General features: G+C 41.0%; 1 protein-coding gene across 2 annotated transcripts in view; it reads left to right on the top strand.

Moving 5' to 3' along the window:
- rabgef1 (RAB guanine nucleotide exchange factor (GEF) 1) overlaps positions 1-15724 on the top strand; it is a 69537-nt gene extending 53813 nt beyond the window's left edge. For both annotated transcript variants that reach the window (XM_072469503.1, XM_072469504.1), the window contains exons 6-9: positions 1427-1559; positions 5001-5092; positions 9200-9456; positions 10952-15724. In XM_072469503.1, coding sequence (XP_072325604.1) covers positions 1427-1559; positions 5001-5092; positions 9200-9456; positions 10952-11350 — 881 coding nt within the window. In that variant the 3' untranslated portion in view covers positions 11351-15724. The remainder of the gene's footprint in view (positions 1-1426; positions 1560-5000; positions 5093-9199; positions 9457-10951) is intronic.
- Positions 15725-22162: the final 6438 nt, after the last annotated feature.

Below are 22162 nucleotides of genomic sequence, written 5' to 3'. Positions count from 1 at the left end.
AATTTACCAGCTCTGTCTGATTACAAAAGTTCAGTGTATTTTTGAAAATTTTTTTACCATCTGGTTCTTTAACCAATCATTTTTTTAAATGTGCCCTCGGTTGTTAACTCTACTATCACTGGAAATCATTTATTTTTACTTACTCTGTCTAGACCCCTCTCCTCTCAACCTTCTCTTCTCGGAGTAGAACAAAACTGGCTTCTTCAGTCCCTCGAGGAAGTCCCTGATCCTTGCAACCATTCTAAATCTCAGCTGCATCCTCTTTTAAATCGTTCGTATCTTTCAAAGTGCAGTTCCCAGAATTCAACATAATGCTCCATGTGGCAGAACCAGTGTTTTAATGGAGGTTTAGCTTTCTTCTTTACCTCTGTGTTCTATTTTAATAATAAGGATCCCATTTGTTTTTTTAAACTTGCCCTACCATCTTTAAAGACTTGTGTACATCTACCCCTGTTTGTCTCCCGCACTCCCTTTAAATGTACTTTTCCAGTGGATTTTAAAGAGCTAAAATTGAATTTGTTTAACATGTTACGGTCCCAGTCAAAGGGAGAAATGGCAATTCTCAATGATGTGGAGTTTATCCAGGGAGTGGCGGAGTTACACAGATAAGGGACATTCAAACTTCAATTCCTGGTCTCCTTTAAGTTAGTTGATTGTAGGTAATGCACAAATAACAGCATGACAGTGAGTCTCTATTAGCGAGGGTATAAGACCATTGCTTCCATTTCTAATAATAATTCTCTAGTGATCCCAGCTAAAAAGGCATGTGTGAGATACTGGTTGAGAACAAGATTGAATGCAGCAGTGATCCCCATCCATGACAGTCCAAGTAGCCTGATAATGCTCACTGTCAAAGATCACTTGCGAATAATGGCTACTTGGGTGAGACAGCAAAAGATGAATGATGTTTGTGGAACTATGCCCCAACAGGAATATGCTTTGCAGAACCAAAGAGAGGAAAAATAAAGTATATCAAGAAAAATTGTAGATAGTTCTGCTGACATTGGCTAAACAAAATCAACATAAGATAAGTAAAATTATGTTCTTGGCTTCGCCCTTTTATCCTCCTTTTTTCTATTCTTCCGCTCCAATCGAATAATGTTCCTTAACTCTGTCGGGATTTGAAAGTAAGAAGTAATCCTTGTGAATGGTTTGTAACTAAGTGACTGGGTGCTTGATTCTCAATTCTGAGGAATCACAGGGCTGCACATATTGTTTCCCTCTAAGTGGTTGGCGTTCAGAAGCAAAGTGATAATTTTAGGTTTGTTGAGTTACCTTGACGCCAGTTGCAACAAAATCACATTTTAAAAGTGCAGCTTTATAATAGTGTCAGTGTCCTCCATTGGGTTGTGCAACTGTATTTTCTGCTGATAAAATCATCCAGGTATATATAGGTATGTTTTTATATGTCTAATTGTTATTTCAGGTTCCTCTGAACGGATAGAGAAGGTAATGGACCAGATTGAAAACTACATCATGACACGACTGTACAAAAATGTTTTTTGTCCAGAGACAACTGATGATGAGAAAAAAGATCTTGCGGTTCAGAAAAGAATCAGGTAAAGATATTTACTTTTGGTGAACTTAAGTTTCAAGTGAGGTTAGACATCAGGTAAAAGATTTTTCCAAGGCATTTCAAAAAATATGAAACCAATTCTAAACTTGTTCATGCAATCACAATTATTGTGGATAGGAAGACCATGTTCCCACATTAATCTATCCATCCAGAATTGCCCTACTTTCACTCCATTGGTCCATTTAATTGTATCTTACATGAATTTAGGGGGTGGGATTTTCTGCACAATACGCCACATGTTTCACGGAGGCAGCCTGCTATTGGTTGGCTGGGATGTTCTTGTCCCGCCGTTGTCAATGGGGTTTCCTGTTGAATGCCACCGGGGTCAGCGAAACCAAAAGATCCTGCCGGTGGGAACAGCTGGAAAGTTCCTGCCAGGGTTTTTGCCAGCCCCACTTTGCTCCAATCCCTCTCTCTCCTCATGACAAAACATTTTCAGATATCAGACCTAATGTTATCGTTTTATATTTTGAATCTGTACCTCTTAGCTTAGCTGCACAGTATATTTTAAAAACCTTTCTGATCTTTATGTATATCTCTATAAAATCCAGCTGTTAGATGCTTGCACTTCAAGCTGAGAAGCCCAAATATTTCCACCGTCTCTTCATAAATCAGATTCCTTTAATAAGATGGAAACTTTAGAAAGGATGCAGAAACAATTTAGGAGAATAGTTCCAATGATGAGGGACTTCAGTTATGTGCATAAAGATTTATGAAATTTTACTGCAACTGCATTGGGCCTTGGTAAAATCACATCTGGAATACTGTGCTCAGTTTTGGTCTCTTTATTTGAAAAAATATATACAGTTGCTTTAGAAACAGTTCAGAGGAGTTTCAGGCCTGGGATGAGGGGCTTATCTTATGAAGAAAGGTGGGCCTATACCCATTGAAGTTTAGAAAAATGAGAGGCGAAAGGTTTTTTTACACGGGCGGTTAGGATCTGGAATGCTCTGCCCGAGAGTGTGATGGACGCACTTTCAGTCGTAGCTTTCAACGGTAGCATTAGTCAAATAGCTGAAGAGAGAATATTTGCAGTGCAATGGGAAAAGGGCAGGGGCACATCTGATAATGATCCCGAATTGGAACTCAAGAAGTATAATTGGCTGCCCTTGCTGGAACAGGCTGACAAATTTCTTGCTTGACTGCTCCTGGAAGTTCCCCTGAAAGTGGGAATGTGACGGGGAGCTTTCTAACACTAATTGGAATTCAGCATATTATTCAGGAACACTAAGTTGTAATGTTTTTGTGGTGGAATTTGATATCCAACTTGCAATGTTTATGCATGAAACATTTTAAAGAAGAATATGCATTTATATGGTGCCCTAGACCGGGGGAGGGGGTGATCTAAGGCACTTAACTAGGAAATAATTTTTTTCTTAAATGAACCCCAGTGAAGGAGGGTGACCCAAATCTTGTTCAAAGAATTGAGTTTTAAAGCAAACCTTAAATGAAGAGAGGAAGGTTCGAGAGGTAGAAATTTCAAAGCAGTGGACCTAATTTAGCCAATGTCTTGCTCACTATGATGGGGTGAAGGTAAATTCACCAGAGGCTTGGATGTTTGAGGTTAGCGTTAGGAAATCATGAAAGGATGTAAACACTACAGTGGGAACTTTTTAAATTTTGAGGTGTGTGTGTGTGTGGTTTGCATGTAGACCAGGAGTCAATAGGACTCAGTGCCGGTTTAGTGTTGTAATCGGTGTTTTAAAAAAATCCAATTCCCACCTATCCAGAATAATAATCTTTATTATTGTCACACCTAGGCTTACAGTAACACTGCAATGAAATTACTGTGATAATCCCCTAGTCGCCACACACTGGTGCCTGTTCGTGTACACTGGGAGAATTCAGAATGTCTAATTAACCTAACAGCACGTCTTTCGGGACTCGTGGGAGGAAACCGGAGCACCTGGACACACACGCGGCGAGAACGTGCAGACTCTGCACAGACAGTGACCCATGCCGGGAATTGAACCTGGGACCCTGACACTGTGAAGCAACAGTGCTAACAACTGCTCCCGTGCTGCCCAAGTGTGTTTTTAAAAATTGTATCAAATATACTTAATCTTCTGGGGCTGCACAATGGTTACCACTGCCTCACAATGCCAGGGACCCGGGTTCAATACTGGCCTTGGGTGACTGTGTGGAGTTTACACTTCCTCCCCATGTCTGCATGGGTTTCCGCCGGGTGCTAAGTTTCCTCCCACAGTCCAAAGGTATGCAGTTTCGGTGGGGTTATGGGGATATGGCTGGGGAATGGGCCCAGGTAGGGTGCTCTTCCAGAGGATCCGTGCAGACCGGATGGGCTGAATGGCCTCCTTCTGCACTGTCGGGGTTCTGTGGTTCTTCCAGTGGGCAACAATCTTCCATTGCAGACTGAAAGGACACCAATGTCTTTTTCCGAACTGGTGCAATGTTTTGACGTCCTAAAACTTGTGTGAGGGAGTACAGCTATTCGGCTATAGTGTACCCCACTCCAGCGACCAGAAGAAAACTCTTGGAGTTTTAAAAACTGCCTTTACTTCAAGCTATAACATGAGAGCTAGTCATCCACCACGTGGTCTGCCAGTTCCACAAACAAAGGAATATGGTGGTAATCATACCTTTAGCTTATCTTGCAAGTAAGGGCAGTTCCAAGCTAACATGGTTATAAACTTGATGCATAACATTTGCTATTAATGTTATTCTATGTTAATTAACAGTCTTTCAAATTGTAGGAACAGCTGGTATGGAAAACAGGTCAAATTCACACTGGTGGAAAAACTGTTTCTGGCATTTGTGTTGAACCCTGTGGGGAAGAGTGGGGACTACTTGACTCTGCGTATAGACTCTAGTATACCTGATTGAAAATGCTTGATGCTGGTGCTGAATGCTCAAAATAGCAAATCGTCAGTAATAGTCTCCAATTTAAATCTAGTACTTTCTGAAAACCTCTAATAATGAAATTATGTCTTGGAAGTTATTTCCGTTGCTGTTTTACCATCTTAGAAAACATTGCTGGGGTTGAATGGCCTACTCCTGCTATTTGTTATGTTCTTAGGTCCTATATTATAGACACTGTATAATGTCCCCCCAATATTTTTTTTGTAGAAATGTTTTTGGTGCAGTGGTTTACCAGAATTTGAGACCACTTGGCTCCATCTTTGACAAAAATGAATTCATATTACAGTGACTTAAGAATGCGATGGCACCATTTTTAAAAATATGTTAAAATACTTGCCAGCAACAAACAAGTTTGCAAGTTCTCCAACCTTGTGGAGGCGACCGAGTTGGAAGCAAGTAGACAAAATTAAATATCCTTTGCAATTGATATGTTTTGATTACTTCAGAATTTGAAAGATAATTTTGCCATTTCTGCTCTAACAATTGTGAGATTCTGCAATTTTAAGTTCACATTATTTTCCCCTGACTGTTTTCTGACTTCTAGGGCATTGCACTGGGTGACTCTTGAAATGCTGTGTGTTCCAGTAAATGAAGAAATCCCTGAAGTTTATGAATTAGTTGTAAAAGCAATTACAGGTTTGTTAGTTTATTTATTACTGTTAATATGGATACAATCCGTTTTTGTTGTAATCCCCAAAAGAAATTGACGTTTGCTATTACAAAATAAAGTCGTGTTTTCTGCAGAAGTAAAATACTGCAAGAGCTGGAAATCTGCAGTAATGACAGAAAATACTCAGCAGGTCTGGCAGCACCTCTTGAGAGAGAAACAGTTAATATTTCAGGTTGGTGATAGCGCCCAAACACCAATGCAGAGACCCACCGTCATGTGGAATTTGGTTGACAGGGGAGTTGGAGAGTCAGAAGTGTACATTCACAAATCATAGGTGTCCATTTTGATGGTTGCTGAACTTGAGCTTGAAATCTGAGTGAGGTCTGAAATTGGGAGCCCAAGAAAAGAGAGGAAGAGAAGGAGAATGGGGACATCAGGGGAAAATCTGGGAAAGGGGTTCAGAGAGGGCAGATGAGGATTGGGAAAATATGCATACTAGGAGATGGGGATTTGGAGTGAGAACTGGAGAATGGGAAAATCATAGAGTCATAAGAGTTTTACAGCATGGAAAGAGCCCCTTCAGCCCATCGTGTCCACACCAACCATCAAGTACCTATCTGTTCTAATACAGTTTTTCAGCACTTGGCCTGTAGCCTTGTATTCCGTGGCACTTCATGGACAAAAGACCTGAATGCCAGAGGTGAGGTGAGAGTGACTGCCCTTGATATCAAGGCAGCATTTGACCGAGTATGGCAGCAAGAAGCCCTAGCGAAGCTGGAGTCGATGGAAATCGGCGGGAAATTCGCTGGTAAGAATCTTATCTGACACAAAGGAAGATGGTTCTGGTGGTTGGAGGTCAATTATCTCAGCTCCAGGACATCACTGCAGGAGTTCCTCAGGGTAGTGTCCTAGGCACAACCATCTTCAGCTGCTTCAACAACAACCTCCCTTCCATTATAAGGTCAGAAGTGGGGCTGTTTGCGGATGACTGTACAATGCTCAGCACCATTTGCGACTCCTCAGATAATGAAGCAGTCCAGCCTTGGGCTGACAAGTGGCAAGTTACATTCGCACCACACAAGTGCCAGGCAATGACCATCTCTTGCAAGAGAGGATCTAACCATTGCCCCTTGGCAGTCAATGGCATTACCATCGCTAAATTCCCCACACTCAATATCCTGGGGGTTACCATTGATCGGAAACGGAACTGGACTAGCCATATTAATGCTGTGGCTACCAGGGCAGGTCAAAGACTAGGAATCGTACGGCAACTAACTTGCCTGGATGACTGAAGCTCCAACAACACTCAAGAAGCTCGACACCATCCAGGACAAAGCAGCCCACTTGATTGCACCCCCTTACAAAAACATTCAAACCCTCCACCACCGATGAACAGTGGCAGCCGTGTGCACCATCTACAAGATGCACTGCACTAACTGACCAAAGTTCCTTAGACAACACCTTCCAAATGCATGACCACTACCATCTAGAAGGACAAGAGCAGCAGGTTCCTGGGAACCCCACCACCTGGAGGTTTAATTTAACTTCCAATGATATGTCTGACACTTGAGGATTTTTCTCATTGTTTACAATATCATTCAAATCACATGATTTGAATTTGAGCTTTATTATGATGCGTAGGTAGTTGCAAGTATTATCTTTCTGTTAAAGTTGACACACCGATTTCTGTCTTCGATGCACATATAACAGATTCTGGGGTTGCCCGGTATTCCACAATAACAGGCGGACTTCTGTAATGCTCCGCTTTCATGGAAAGAAGTTGATATCTACTTCTTAGGCAGTAGTCCCTCCGGATCAAGGATGACTTGTCTTTGTTTGTTTCGTTAAGTTCTAAGTTGGCTAACAAAACCAATACAGACTCCATCATGTGGACGAGCCAATGTTTCAAAGTTTGAGTCGATGAGCTGCTTGTCTGCTGTCATTGATTTCTCTAGAGGTGCTTGGTGCCTCCTCAGATGCCCCTCCTCCATTTTGGGCTGTTACAAGACAAGGATTCCCATGAGTCCATGAGAATATTGGATCTCTTCAGGGATGCTTTAAGAACATCTTGAAAGCATTTCCTCTGTCCCCCTAGGTGTCTCTTGACGTGATGAAGTTCAGAGTAGAGAAATTGTTTTGGGAACCTGCTGTTGGGCTATACAGCAAAGCTGGTTTTAGGTGAAGTTCTTTGAAGTTAGAAATATTGACTTGGGAGAGGATGCTGACAGCAAATTGCCTATCCTGTCAATGTATAATGAGAATTTCGAAGGAACAGTGGTGTTGGCATTTCTCCAATGTCTTGGGATGCCTGCTGTAGATGATCCAAGTCACCAAAGTGCGTATGAGCGGTGGGGATTCCTGCTGTCCTGTAAACCATGACAGTAGTTCTAGGTTTGATGGGCCGGTCCTCGAATATTCTCTTCCTCTATTGGCCAAAGGCTGAGCTAGAACATTGGTGATGGAGTGAATTCATTAATTTATGACTTCCCTTGTTAAGAGAAAACTCTCAAGGTATGGTAAGTGGTTCACGTTTTCCAGGGTCTCGCAGTGGATCAATATGGTGGGCAATTATTTTGTTGTGCTGTGGGAACAGGTTGAAAGAGAACCTTAGTTTTCCAGATGTTTAGAGTATGGCCCATCTTGTGTGCTTCAGTGAAAGGAGCCAATAATAAATTGGAGTTCCGGAGCTCTGACTCCCAAGTGAGCACATAGACCAGCATCATCTGTGTATGAAGCTTGGTGACTGAGGTTAGACTTACCTAAATTTTGGAGTGGAGGTGATAAAAGTTGAAGCCTTGTGATTGAGTCAAAGGTTTTTGTGATGTCAAAAATACCTTATACAGCAGTTGGTGCTGCTTCCTGTTTTTTTTCCCCTGGATTTACTGTGCAGGGAAGATCATATCTGTATAGTACCCCTCAGTGGGTGAAATCCAAACTGCAACTCTGTGCGAAGCTCTTTGGCCACTGGGAGGAGACAGTTGAGATGAATCCTTGCAATCTGCTGGCATGACCTGCTCCTCCCAAATAAGGGATAGTGGGTTCGGCAATCATCCAGGTATTTATCTCCACCATGCTTTAGGGTCCTGGCAGGGATTTTGGCTGCTCCAGAGGCCTTGTTTTTCAAGCAATTTATGGCTTTTTCAACTCTATTTCAGACTGGGCTAGCACTGACATTTACGTATATACTGTACTGGGAACGGGGTCAGGTCAAAGACATGGGGCTGAATTCTCCGATTTTGAGGCTATGGCCATGTGTCTGTGCTTGCCACCAAAAAGGCGACGCCAACCCCGGACCGATGTTACGTCCGGTGGGGGGTGCTCGCAGCTGTGCCAAGTAAAGCCCCCGGCTTTACCTGAAAATACGGACGGAGAATTGCTGTAATCTTTGATATCTATACTTGTTCGACAGAAGAACCTTAATATATTGGTATTGGAGAAATGTATTCATGATTATTGCTTTTGTGAAAAAATCTTGCATTTATACAACCGATGGACATCTCAAAATGCTTTACAGCCAATGAAGTACTTTTTGAAGTATATTCATTGTTGTAGTGCAGAAAACATGGCAGCCAAATTGGACACTTAAGTTCCTACGCACAGGCGGGTGATAATAATTAGATGATCCATTCTTGTGATGTTGATTTGAGGGATACATATTGCTCAGGAAACTGGGAATAGCTCCCCTCCTTCCTTCAAAATAGCACCATGGAAACTTTTGCATCCACCTGAGGGTGGTTTAACCTCTCATCTGAAAGACATACTTGATTTTTAGGCTGAAGTGGGACTTGAATCTGCAAGTTTGCAACTCGGAGGGGAAAATGCTACCAATTGAGCCACACTGACACTACTCTTTGGGGTAGAAATGCATCTCTGGCATTGATGCAAAACTGCAGTATCAGATCCTTTGCAGTCAGTGGAATTATTTGTCACACCAGGTGTATAACAGGCAACTGATCAAATATTACCACCACTGTCCAAGACAGATTCTCAACCCCTTTTATGCTCTCATGAATTGAGGTTTGGCGCCATCAAATGTTCAAACCATGTATTAACCACTTTTTTTAAGGAACCAAAGGAAACTAATCGTGGTAAAACTGGTCTAATAATGTAAGTAATTTTGTGAATTTTTACAGCTGTTATCGAAGTGGATTCAAGACGTGTTCCACGTGACAAATTGACCTGCATCACAAAATGCAGCAAGCAAATATTCAATGCTATAAAAATCACAAAGAATGAGCCTGCTTCTGCGGATGACTTCTTACCCACACTAATCTACATTGTTTTGAAGGCTAATCCGCCTCGTTTACAGTCAAACATCCAGTATATTACACGATTCTGCAATCCAAGCAGACTGATGACTGGTGAAGATGGATATTATTTTACAAATTTAGTAAGTGTTCTGACAATGCATTTAGAATCCTCTTAAAATGGTCAACAATTTGATAAAGTCAAATCGACGATACTTGACTGATATGACCAATGCACATGAATTGTTTTCAAGAAATTATAGATCAGTGTTATGAACCTGCTGATAATTTCAATTAAATGTACTCCTATTTTAAAGCAGAATGTAATGTATGTGGAGAATTCCGTTGCGTATGCATCTTTATACACCCATATTCTGAAGCAGTAAGGGAATTGTATTTCAACAGTGATCAACTTTTGTCAGTGGCAGAAAAGCAGTTCCCACATCCTAAATGAGTGATGGGGGATCATAATGCAATGCAGATACCTTCTGGGCTAACATTGACTGCCCAACAATGTGGGAATTTTCAAGATAAAAGTGTTGGTTGTTAGGATTGCGGATGAGAACCCAACTACTTGCAATTTGTAAAACTGTGAGGAAAGGCCACTGCAGCACAGGAATGATAACACTGACCAATAGGTATCTTTTATATTAAAACAAACTTTAATTCAAACTCCGAATTAGTCACATTAACAACAAATAAATAACTTTATAGTTAACAGTTCTTAAATCAAAGATGGAACTCTAGTGAGATTAGAGTAGATTATTTTGTTGGTGTAGGTTTGATGGGACAAAGGGCCTCTTCTGTACTGTATGATTCTAACTTACTTCCTAAATCTGCCATTAAATATTCCAATTAAGCAAACCAATATAGTTTAGATACCACTTATAAGTAAAATTAGCAGCCAATAAGGTTTTACTTGCTATTCTTTGTGCATACGGTATTCTTCTGTCTCTTCCTACAAGATGTCCCGTGACCTGTTTAACCAGGACCAAATACAATCTACACCCCAGGGACCTCCAAACCAAAACGATATTCCATTAGCCAGCTGTCTGTAAACGAGTAAATATTTCTATCAGCAGAACACGCCCCCAGATTACTTTTCTTTTATGACACCTTAAACCACAGCTTTGGCAGACATACTGTATGTACTGTACCCAGATTTTGTAATAACATTGCTGCAACAAATATAATAGTTGAATCCCTATGAACCTCATTTTCAACAATGATGACCAATGATGGGTCTCCAATTTCATGCACTAGTTCTTTGAGCAGTGGAGGAAATGGATCCCAAGCCCGTTCCAGCAACGTTTTATAATTGCTAAAGGGTGCAAGATCAGAATGGGTTAAAAACCCTGAGAATTAACATCATCTGTTTAATGCTTGTGCATTTTTCCTTAGTTAAGAATGCAGTTAAGATGGGAACGTGACAAATTATAGGTTTGGGATAATCCCTAACCGTTAGTATATGTATTTAATGCATTATGTTTAGCAAAGTTTTACTTTGGTTCTTGACTGAGATTTAATGAATGAATTAATGTACAATGCTGCCAAAAATATTTTGACATAATTTTTCAAATAATGTTTAAATTATATTTTCTGTGGTTTTTAAATTTGTGACACCTGTCTTGTTTTCAGTGTTGTGCAGTTGCCTTTATTGAAAAATTGGATGCCCAATCTTTGAATCTGACTGAGGAAGATTTTGATCGCTACATGTCTGGCCAAGCATCACCTAAGAAGCAGGACTCTGAGGAATGGTCCCCTGACACATGCCCAGGACTCAAACAAATGTACAAAAACCTAAATCTTATTTCACAGCTGAATGAGAGACAGCACAAGATCCTGTCAGATGCCAAGCAGCTTGAGAAAGACCTGATTGATTGGAGCGAAGGTGTAACCAAAGAGGTTGAAGACATTATTGAGAAATTTCCACTCGATATCAAACCTAGAGGCCAGCCAGTGGCTGCAATCGATTCTGACAATGTAGAAAATGACAAACTTCCACCACCCATCCAGCCACAAGTGTTTGTTGGCTGAAAGAATTTGAACTGAATGTTAAACCCGAGTGTACTCTGCTCTGAAGTTCAACCTGTTGACTGGTGACTATGGTGCTGGAACATAAATAATGGGAGCACAACTGTGTTCAAACTAATGATGTTGTGAAATGCTTGAAGTAATATTGGTACTTCAGCTGAAAGATATAAATCTAGTGGGGATTTATAACAAAGGCTACTTCAAAGGTTAATGCCTGACCTCTGAATTTTTTTAAGAGATCAGAATTGTAATGTTACAATTAGTACCTCTTATGTGAAATATAAAACAGAAAATGAGGGAAACCCTCAGCATGTTGGGCTTCATCCTCAGAATCTTCAGTCAGATGTAGCCTGACTGGCTGAGTTTTTTTCAGCATTTTCCATTTTTGTTTTAGATTCCCAGCACCCGGAGTACTTCACCTTTGTTTTCCCTTTTAAATCTGGCTTGCAAATTTCAAGGTGTGTTTTATATTTGATAAGTTCTGTACAGCACTTTTTTCCCCCTGATGTCATCAATAAGAACAGTTAATATTCAGGGATTCTAGTTTAAAGTTGTGAGTTAATGCAAATTGTGTTTAATGCATGCAATTCTGGGATTTTCATCAGTGTTTTACAATCCAATCTATGATTCAGTCTTTAGAAAAATAAGTACCATTAATATTTCTTAGTAACCTTAACCTGAATACAATGTTTCATTGTAAATATCATTTGTTCCTCATTGCACTGCATGTTGGTAATTTGGGATACATTGTAGGAGGGCCCCTTCGAGTAAAGGACAAAGCATTCATTTCCATTTTATCTCCAGTGTTCTATCATGCAAAAAGAAATAGAAAGGCTGTTTAAATTTATCATATTTGCCAATTCCTTTATTTCTCAATTTAAAAAAAAAAAAACAAATCAGTAATTAAGATGTTGTAGCTAGAGATTGTCCTTGTATGGCCCAACTGAATCCTATAACGTGCTTGCTGCATTACTCTTATGATCTGTTTACAATGGTTTATCTGGAATGTGCTTGATGGGTGTTGAAATCTAAGCAGAGGTCAGACATTACCTTGACAAAAAAAAAACTATACACTCTGGTTTGGCTATCTTGTAGTAGTTGTGGTTGCTAAACTTTTCAAATTGCGTATTTGTATTTATCACTTTGACTTGAATCATCTGCCTGTTTTAATTACTTTTTAGTCTCCAGAGCAATTTACATACAAGGAAACATATTCTAACAATATTTTAATGGGAACAGTACTTATCTATTTAAATTTTGCCAATGTCTATTTTTATGTTCAGAGATTAAAATATAGTAGTCTGTTGTTACACTGCTTCATCACATTACATTAAAGCTCCATGACTCCGCAATTAACTTTGTTTTAACTTCAATTTTCAGTGTAATTAATTTGATTGTTTCTCCATGAGCTATACGTAAACCTGCATTATATAACCTTTAGCATTCCATGACCAGTCTCTGACTTTCATTGGTTGTAAAGTGCATTGGGAGGTTCGGAAGTTGTGAAAGGTGCTATATAAAAGCAGTTTTTAAAAATTTCATTCTAGCCCATGTTAGCTACTGTCAATTGAAGCAGCAAAGAACTTGATGATTGACTTTTGTATCCTGGCATAAGCCAGTATTTACATTTGTAATTGCTGTCCAGTAGCCCTGCTGGAATGTGTGCTGTGTAGTTGTCTGATGAGGGCAAAATCAGTCTTTGCCGTGATTCACCTGCCATCAAATAGTGTGATATTTCTTGACACCTAACCTTGTATAAAAATTAACCACTTTGGCAAAGTACTGGAGGGATAAACATTGGCATTACTGAATGTTCCATGTAGCTTTCATACAGAGGATATTTATAAAATGTTATTAAAACATCTTCCTGAGCTTTTCAGTACATTTTAACTACTGTTAATAATCAAAGTACAACTGCCCATGTTTCTTTCAGGACAAACAATTTGTACATAATTTACACTTTTTGGAAAGAATGCATTTTCATTTCTCGGTGAGATTTTTTTTTGCATATCATTGTAAACACAGACCAGCATTATGATACAAAATCTCGCTAATTGGTCCATCACCTTATGGCAATGTGTGCACAAAATAACTTGAGAATGAATCTGTTCTTCCCATAGAGGCAGTGAAAATATTCTCATTTATGTTGCAGGGAACTGGAACTACTTTGAAACCAAATTACCCTGTTTGTGAGTTGCATAAAATTTAATTATTTAGGATTAGCACACACACAACCTAAATATTATTTGTTGCAACTTGAAATAGGTTTTAACTTGATCTAAATACATTTCTAATATTTTGTGATAGCTAATAATTCAGTAACTTCATCAGTGAAATGCAGTAGGCTTGGCACAGTTGCCACTTGTATTAAAAAATTAACTGGTCTAGTACTATATCATAGGATTTTTAATGATTTCCACAAAGAATAACTGCACTTCATGCACATCTTACTGACTACTTATGATTGTTCAAACTTTACGTTTAGTTTGAACCCTTGAGATAAGAGCACATGCAGATAAAGGATAATGTTCTTAATTTATGGAAGCCGGACTTTCATTTTTGCCTGTCCAACTTTGGGGGGTGGGGCATCTATAATTCCCTACTCGGGGAAAGGGCAGAAATGATGGCATTTGCTTTTGAAACTGTCAAAATTGAGATTAAACTGAAAACGTCTTTATTTAAGAAACATTTCTTGCCCAGCAATTTTTCTTCCTCACTGGGTGAGCTCTGTAGTCAGCATGCACGTTAGAAATATGGTTCATTACTTGCTCATTTAGAATGCAAAAACATTACAAGAATTGTTCTTGGATTATATTTTCCAACTCTGCCATATTACTTGACACTCCTGAGAGTTTAATTTATTTTCATTGTATATAACTTGCACAAATAATACAAGGACAGTGAAAGGTGCAAGATTAAATTTCCAGAATGACATGCATGTTATTTAAATGTAAAAGTCCTTCCAAAACTTGGCCAAGTTTTTAAGTAAGTAATCAGTTTTGGTCATGCCCTGTGTGCTGTTCTCTAGTGATTATTTTTAATATCTCACAACTTGTTAATTTGAGAGATGTAGAGTAAATATTAAAATTAACCTTTCATGGATTCTTAGACTGCGGAGCACTTGGTGTTTTCATTTGTGGAAGAGCAGTCTCTCAATAAGCTCTCTGATAATACCCCAAGATTGAATCTGGAGGAAGCAAATCAGGCACATGCAACTCAAGAAAAACTTTTGTGAAAATTGATCAGAAGAATAAGCAAAAATGGAGTGAAAAACACCAGCTCTTAAAATCTCAAATGCTAGAAAACTAAAATTGGATGTTCTTGTAACTCAAACTGCCACTTCATCTGCTGTCATGTGAGCCAATATGGAGTGTTCTGATTTGTATTGCCATTTGCTGATCAAGCAATGGTTTTAATTTGACAGTTCTGTGAACAAGTTGGTGAGATTGCATTGCTTTGCCTTTCCTTGCCCAGAACCATAGGTTGTGCACCCTGCATAATACCATTTGGAAGGGGTAGAACACATTGTATCACATACTATAAGGTCACAGTATTGGATAAAATCTCTTTACTGACTGAATTATGGCTCATTGATCACAGTTTGAATATTATCTAACACTGATGTGTGAAAATTACTATAAAGCTGTTGGCTTCCTGGTCATCTATTGAATTTGGAAATTCAGAAGCGGAACAGCTCCTCAATATCTTAAACATGAATCCTAAAAACCTGGTAAATTGGTGCAACTGAAGTTTCTATTTCTGAACATTTTTCTGTAGCTAAAATCAATGTTGCGATTAAAAATATCTATATTGAATATGCCTGTTTTCATTCCATCTTATACAAGTGTTCCAACAAAAATCTGTAGGAGTCCAAACTGAATATATTTTGAGTGTTTGTACAAGTGATTTTTAAATGATTAGGCAATGACTGTTTCTTAGAGGATGAATTGCTGTTTGCAGTCATTAGACTTCACCTATTTCAATACTTAAAATGTGTAATGTTTGACGTCGAGATGTGAAAATAGTTCAGAATATTTTGAACCATCTGTAATATTTGAAATCCGATTTGAAGAATATGGTTTAATGCCATAATAAAAAAAATACATGGCATTTGAGAAATTCAAATTATTTTTGGAAGTGTCAACTTGATATTGAATTTTGATTAAGAATAGCAATTTTGATCAGGATTTGTGTTTGTGAGCAAGTGACTGATCCCTTCCAATAACTGCTGCAGAACAAATGCATTGTAGACATGTTACCCTCACAATTGTATCTTTGAAGCAACAGTTAATTAAGCTATTGGACAGAAATTGAATGATTCATTTTTTCTATTCTTTAGCAAAAGGGAAATATTTTATTAAATGTACTTTAATGGTGCATTCTGCATTTTCTTTCCTCAAAACGTTTTACAAAATCTCTCTCTTCACTCCTTGCTCACCCCAGAGGAGCTGGAGTAAGTAAGCAATAGATGTGGCTTCCTTGTCCAAGGATTGCTAAACACAGCTGAAAGCAAAACCTCAAAAGCTCTTCCAGCCAGGATGGGGATTGTACCACTAGTTATCTAGCCAGCTGAGCTAACTGATGCTGCTGCACCAATGCTGCTGTTCAACCCACCTCCTCCCATGGGTCGTTAACATTTCTCTCTTGTCAACAATAACTTTCCAATTCGGTACCAGCAATTTACAATTAAAAATAAATAAATTTAGAGTACCCAAGTATTTTTTCCAATTAAGGGACAATTTAGCATAGCCAATCTACCTAACCATATCTTTGGGTTGTGGGGGTGAGACCCACACAGTGACCTGGGGCTGGCATTGAACCCAGGTTCTCAGCACCGTAGGCAGCAGTGCCCCCCCCCCCCCCCCCCCCCAGCAATTTACAACTATAACAAACTTCAGAATTAATTATCCTTCCCATGTCATATACAAGATTATTTGCTTTAAAAAATTTTGATCTGTTTGTGCTGTTTGATTTTGCATTTTAAAGTGTTTGAAAAATATAATTTAAGCATCCATCACACACGTAAACATGCAGCCTATCCTAATTGGTTCTGGATATCTATAGGCAAACACTGTTTAAAAATATGTATCCTGAATTACCTTGGGGCCTGTTGGGTGGTGTTGAATACACTTGCACTCATCGAAACATAGAAAATAAGAGCAGGTGGAGGCCATTCAGCCCTACGAGCCTGCTCTGCCATTCATTATGATCATGGCTGATCATCCAACTCTAGCCTAATCCTGCTTTCCCCCGATATCCTTTGATCCCCTTTGCTCTAAGTGCTATATCTAACTGCTTCTTGAAAATATGCAATGTTTTGGCCACAACTACTTCCTGTGGTAACACATTCCACAGGCTCACCACTCTGGGTGAAGAAATTTCTCATCTCTGTCCTAAATGGTCTGCCCTGTATCCTCAAACTGTGACCCCTGATTCTGGATACCCACACCATCAGGAACATCCTTCCTGCACCTACCCTGTCTAGTTCTGTTAGAATTCTATAGGTTTCCATGAGATCCCCCTCATTCTTCTGGACTCCAGTGAATACAATGATAATGATTTAATCTCTCTCATCAATTCCACTATTCCAGGAATCAGTCTGGTAAACCTTCCCTGCACTCCCTCGAGAGCAAGAACATCCTTCCTTCAGATAAGGAGACCAATACTGCACACAATATTCCAGGTGTGGTCTCACCAAGGCCCCGTATAATTGCAGAAAGACATCCCTGCTCCTATACTCTAATCCTCTCACTATGAAAACCAACATACCATTTGCCTTCTTCACTGCCTGCTGTACCGGCATGCATCCTTCAGTGACCGGTGTACGAGGACACCCAGGTCTCTTTTCACATTCCCCTCTCCTAATTTATGGCCATTCAGATAATAGTCTGCTGCCTTGCTTTTGCTACCAAAGTGGATAACCTCCCATTTGTACAAATTATACTGCATTATAATGATTCTGCCCGATCCTGCCCTGTTTTCTAAGTGCTCAACTATAAAATATTTGATAATGGATTCTAGAATTATCCCCACTACCGACATCAGACTTACTGGTCTATGATTCCCTCTCTCTACCTCTCTTTTTAAATAGTGGAGTTACGTTAGCTACCCTCCAATCTTTAAGCAGCAATGCAACCCCACCACCGTTTCCTTTTTGTCTGTCCTTCCTAAATACTGAATACCCCTGGACAATCAGTTCCCATCTCTGGTCACCCTGCTGCCATGTCTTTGTCATCTCGATTATATCATACCGGTCAATTTGCGCGATTAGTTCCAACTGTTTTATCGCAAATGCTCCATGGGTTAAGGCACAAAGCCTTTAAAATTGTCTTTTTAACATTACTTGCCAATATTCTTCATTGTGGCCCTGTTTGAATCTGGCCCTTGGTTTCTCTGTCTATCACTTTTCTTATTCCCCTTTCTGTCTTTTGTTTTTGTCCTTCTCTGACTCTGAACATAGGTTCCCATCCCCCTGCTGTTTTAGTTCAAATCCTCCCCAACCACTTGAGCAAATACTCCCCCTGGACATAATAATCGCTTATTGTCACAAGTAGGCTTCAATGAAGTTACTGTGAAAAGCCCCTAGTCGTCACAGTCCGGCGCCTGCTCAGGAAGGTCTGTACGGGAATTGAACCCGCGCTGCTGGCCTTGTTCTGCATTATAAGCCAGCTGTTTAGCCCACTGTGCTAAACTAGCCCCTGGTCCTGGGCATCAGGTTCTGCCCAGGTGTAACCTGTCCAGTTTGTACTGGTCCCACCTCCTCTAGAACCAGTACCAATGCCCCAGGAATCTGAATTCTCTCCCCCCACCCCCACCTCCTCACACCATCTCTTTAGCCACGTATTCATTCAATATATCTTGCTATTTCTACTCTGGGTAGCTCATGGCACTGGCAGTAATCCTGAGATCACTACTTTTGAGGTCCAACTTCTCAACTTTCTTCCTCACTCCCTATATTCTGCTTTTAGGACCTCATCCCTTTTTTTTTTAACCTATGCCATTGGTACCGGTGTGTACCGTGACCATTGGCTGTTCACCCTCCCCCTCCAGAATGTTCTGTAACCACTCAGACATTCTTGAGCCTAGCACCAGGGAGGCAACATACCATCCTGGAGTCTCGTTTGTGGCCACAAAAACGCCTATCTATTCCCTTTACAATTGAATCCCCTGTTACTATTGCATTCCCACATTTTTTGCTCCTCCCCCCTGCAGCAGAACCAGCCATGATGCAATGGATTTGGCTGTTGTTGCTTTCCCCTGCGAGGTCATTCCCCTCAACAGTATCCAAAGCGGTACATCTGTTTTGCAGGGGAATGGTCACAAGAGATTCCTGCACTGACTGCCTAATTCTCTTGCTCTGCTTGGTGGTCACTCATTCCATTCCTGCCTTTGGGGTATGAGCTTGCGGTGTGATCAGCTCCGAGAACCCAGTTTCCAGCCTCCCGAGAGATAGTGCAGGTTAGGGACTCGGGTGGTGGGATAGTTTCTGCCCCAGGGAAGGTTAATGCGGTGTTTGAGGCCTTTTACCATGGGGTGTATGAGTCAGAGCCTCCAGTGGGGGGGCTCATCAATGAGACAATTTTTGGATGGGTTTACCTTCCCGGTGGAGCAGGAGAGAAAGCTGTTTGGAGATGCCAATAGGGCTGGAGAAGATCACGAGTTGTATTTGGTTAATGCAGACGGACCAAACACCAGTGCTGGATGGGTTCCCCCATTGAATTTTACAATCAGTTTGCTGGTCAGTTGGCCTCACTTCTGCTGGATATGTTGAATGATTTTGTGTCTCTGAGGGTATTGCCGGTCACGCTGGCACAGGCATCGATTTCCATGATTCTGAAGAAGAACAAGAATCCCACGGAATGTGAGTTGTATCGGCCTATCTCGTTAAATGCTGACGCTAACTTGGTGGCTAAGGCATTGGCAATATGGTTGGAGCACAGCCTACTGGGGGATTTTGGAGGAGCAGACGGGATTTGTTAAGAGCTGGCGGTTGTCAGCTAATATTCGGGGATTGTTAAATGTTGAGTTGTTGCCTTCCTTCGAGACGAAGCCAGAGGTGATTGTTTCGATGGATGCGGAGAAGGAGTTTGATAGGGTTGAGTGGGGGGCACCTCTTTCGGATCCTGGGGCAGTTTGGCGTCGGGCCAAAATTTATTTTATGGATTAAGGTTTTATACATGGCCCCCACTGCAAGTGTACATACTAATGCCCTGTGTTTGGGTTATTTCCAACTGAGCAGCGTTACAAGACAGGGGAGCCCATTGTCTCTGCTATTGTTTGCCTTAGCAATCCAGCCGCTGGCCATTGCATTGAGGTCGTCTACCTGATGGAGGGCAATAGAGTATGGGGAAGGGAGCATGGAGTGTCCTTGTCTGCGGACGATCTGCAACTATATATTACAAACCCTCTCTCTAAGAGGGGGAGATAATGGAGCTGCTCAGGATGTTTGGTTCCTTTTCAGTGTACAAGCACCTAGAGAAGATCAAATATACCATGAGGGGGTTGGTGGAAGGGTTCTACTCGAGGGAGCAGCCTTTCATCTTTTTCAGGGAACTTGTTACTGTCAGCTGTTGGGCGTGGCGGGGCTGGGGTTGTCTTTTTAGTTGGATTAAGGCTTTGGGTTTTTATGGAGGTGTTAAGGGAGAGTAAGTTTCGGGGATAGGGCGAGTGCATTTTGGGAATAAGATGGGGCTAGAATTGGTTGTATGGTTGTTAAGGTGATCATGATGAAAATGTCAGGTCTTTAACTGGCATCTCCTACTTTTTCCAGTTCTGATGAAACAGATTTAAAACGTGTGGCAGGGAAAACGTGGAGCAAAATAAATGAAGTGAAGGTCTGCGATTAAGTGGCGGACAGGACAGATTAAATAACAAAAGAGATGTTGGTGCAAGGCAAAAGGGGGATGTGGTGATATACAACACTGTCAATACACAAGGGGTTAATGTAAATACACTAGGGCACTGTCAATACACGAGGGGTTAATGTAAATACACTAGGGCACTGTCAATACACGAGGGGTTAATGCCAATAGACTCGGGCACTGTCAATACACGAGGAGTTAATGCTAATACACTCGGGCACTGTCAAGACACGAGGGGTTAATGCCAATACACTCGGGCGCTGTCAAGACACGAGGGGTTAATGCCAATACACTCGGGCACTGTCAAGACATGAGGGGTTAATGCCAGTACACTAGGGCACTGTCAGTCAAGACACAAGGGGTTAATGCCAGTACACTAGGGCACTGTCAGTCAAGACACGAGGGGTTAATGCCAGTACACTAGGGCACTGTCAGTCAAGACACGAGGGGTTAATGCCAGTACACTAGGGCACTGTCAGTCAAGACACGAGGGGTTAATGCCAGTACACTAGGGCACTGTCAGTCAAGACACGAGGGGTTAATGCCAGTACACTAGGGCACTGTCAATACACAAGGGGTTAATGTAAATACACTAGGGCACTGTCAATACACAAGGGGTTAATGTAAATACACTAGGGCACTGTCAATACACAAGGGGTTAATGTAAATACACCAGGGCACTGTCACTACACAAGGGGTTAATGTAAATACACCAGGGCACTGTCAATACACAAGGGGTTAATGTAAATACACTAGGGCACTGTCAATACACAAGGGGTTAATGTAAATACACAAGGGGCTAATGTAAATACACTAGGGCACTGTCAATACACAAGGGGTTAACGTAAATACACTTAGACTAAATAAACACTAGAGGGAACACCAGACATCATGTCACACAGCCAACCAATAGGTCAGTAAGATAGGACATGACCAATGGACATTCAAGACACACACACAGGTGACACTACCACAGGAGGGCATTACACCAACCCATATAAAAGGACACAGCACACATGCTCTTCCTCTTTTCATAGGCGACACTCAGAGAGATTGGAGCAGATCAGGAAAGCATCACTCCCACCGCATGGATTAGAGCAGGCTGGTTGTTAGTTATAGTTACTATAGTTAGATTAGCAAGAGAGTCGAAATCAAGTAGGAGAATTGTTAACGGTTCAATAAATGTGTTAAAGCTATCTCCAAGTCTGAACCTTCCTTTGTCAGAGTGCACATCAAGGAAGCAGCTCATGCTATGTCAAGAAGCATAATACAACATGGTTCCAGGAGTGCTTGTTAATCCCTATAGTTCAACTAAACAAATCCGTGACAACCAGCAACAACACCCAGGCATGATGTTTGAGATTTCGGTTCCACAGCAGCTCAGCTACCAAGGCAATCTCAGTGAAAACTGACGTGCGTTCAGGCAGAGATTCGAGATCTACCTGGTAGCGTCCGACTTAGATGGCGTGGTGGATGCAGAGAAAATAAAGCTTCTACTTACCATCGTGGGCGAAAAAGCAGCAGAAATCTTCGAGACCTTCAAATACACAAAGGGGCAAAACAAGAGCGACTTCCGGGCAGTCCTGGACAAATTCCAAGAATTCTGTGAGGAAGATACAAGAAAAAACAGTAAAAAGGCACCACTACTGACCACGAGGCGAAGGTGGCTTTCCATTGCAGACAACGGCACTTTCGATTTGCAGCCAGCTTGGCAAAAGAACTGCACATGCGCAGTTGTGCAAAGAGCATTCAGAATTGGAAGGTCCATTTGCGCATGCACGAGATGTCGCGCATGCGCAGTTGCGAAAAAGGCCCCAAGTACAGGAACAGTGATCTGCGCATGCGCAATCGCTTCCTACACTCTACGCCACAACCTTTGTGACGTCAGAGGCCCCAGACCACGCCCACTTAAAGGGGAAATGTCCTAAAACAAGAAAAAAAAATTTTTAAGCCG

This window comes from Scyliorhinus torazame, chromosome 12, assembly GCF_047496885.1.
Source record: "Scyliorhinus torazame isolate Kashiwa2021f chromosome 12, sScyTor2.1, whole genome shotgun sequence".
NCBI classification, from domain to species: domain Eukaryota; kingdom Metazoa; phylum Chordata; class Chondrichthyes; order Carcharhiniformes; family Scyliorhinidae; genus Scyliorhinus; species Scyliorhinus torazame.
Note: the sequence above shows the minus strand (reverse complement) of the source record. Positions and strands in the feature narration are given on the sequence as shown.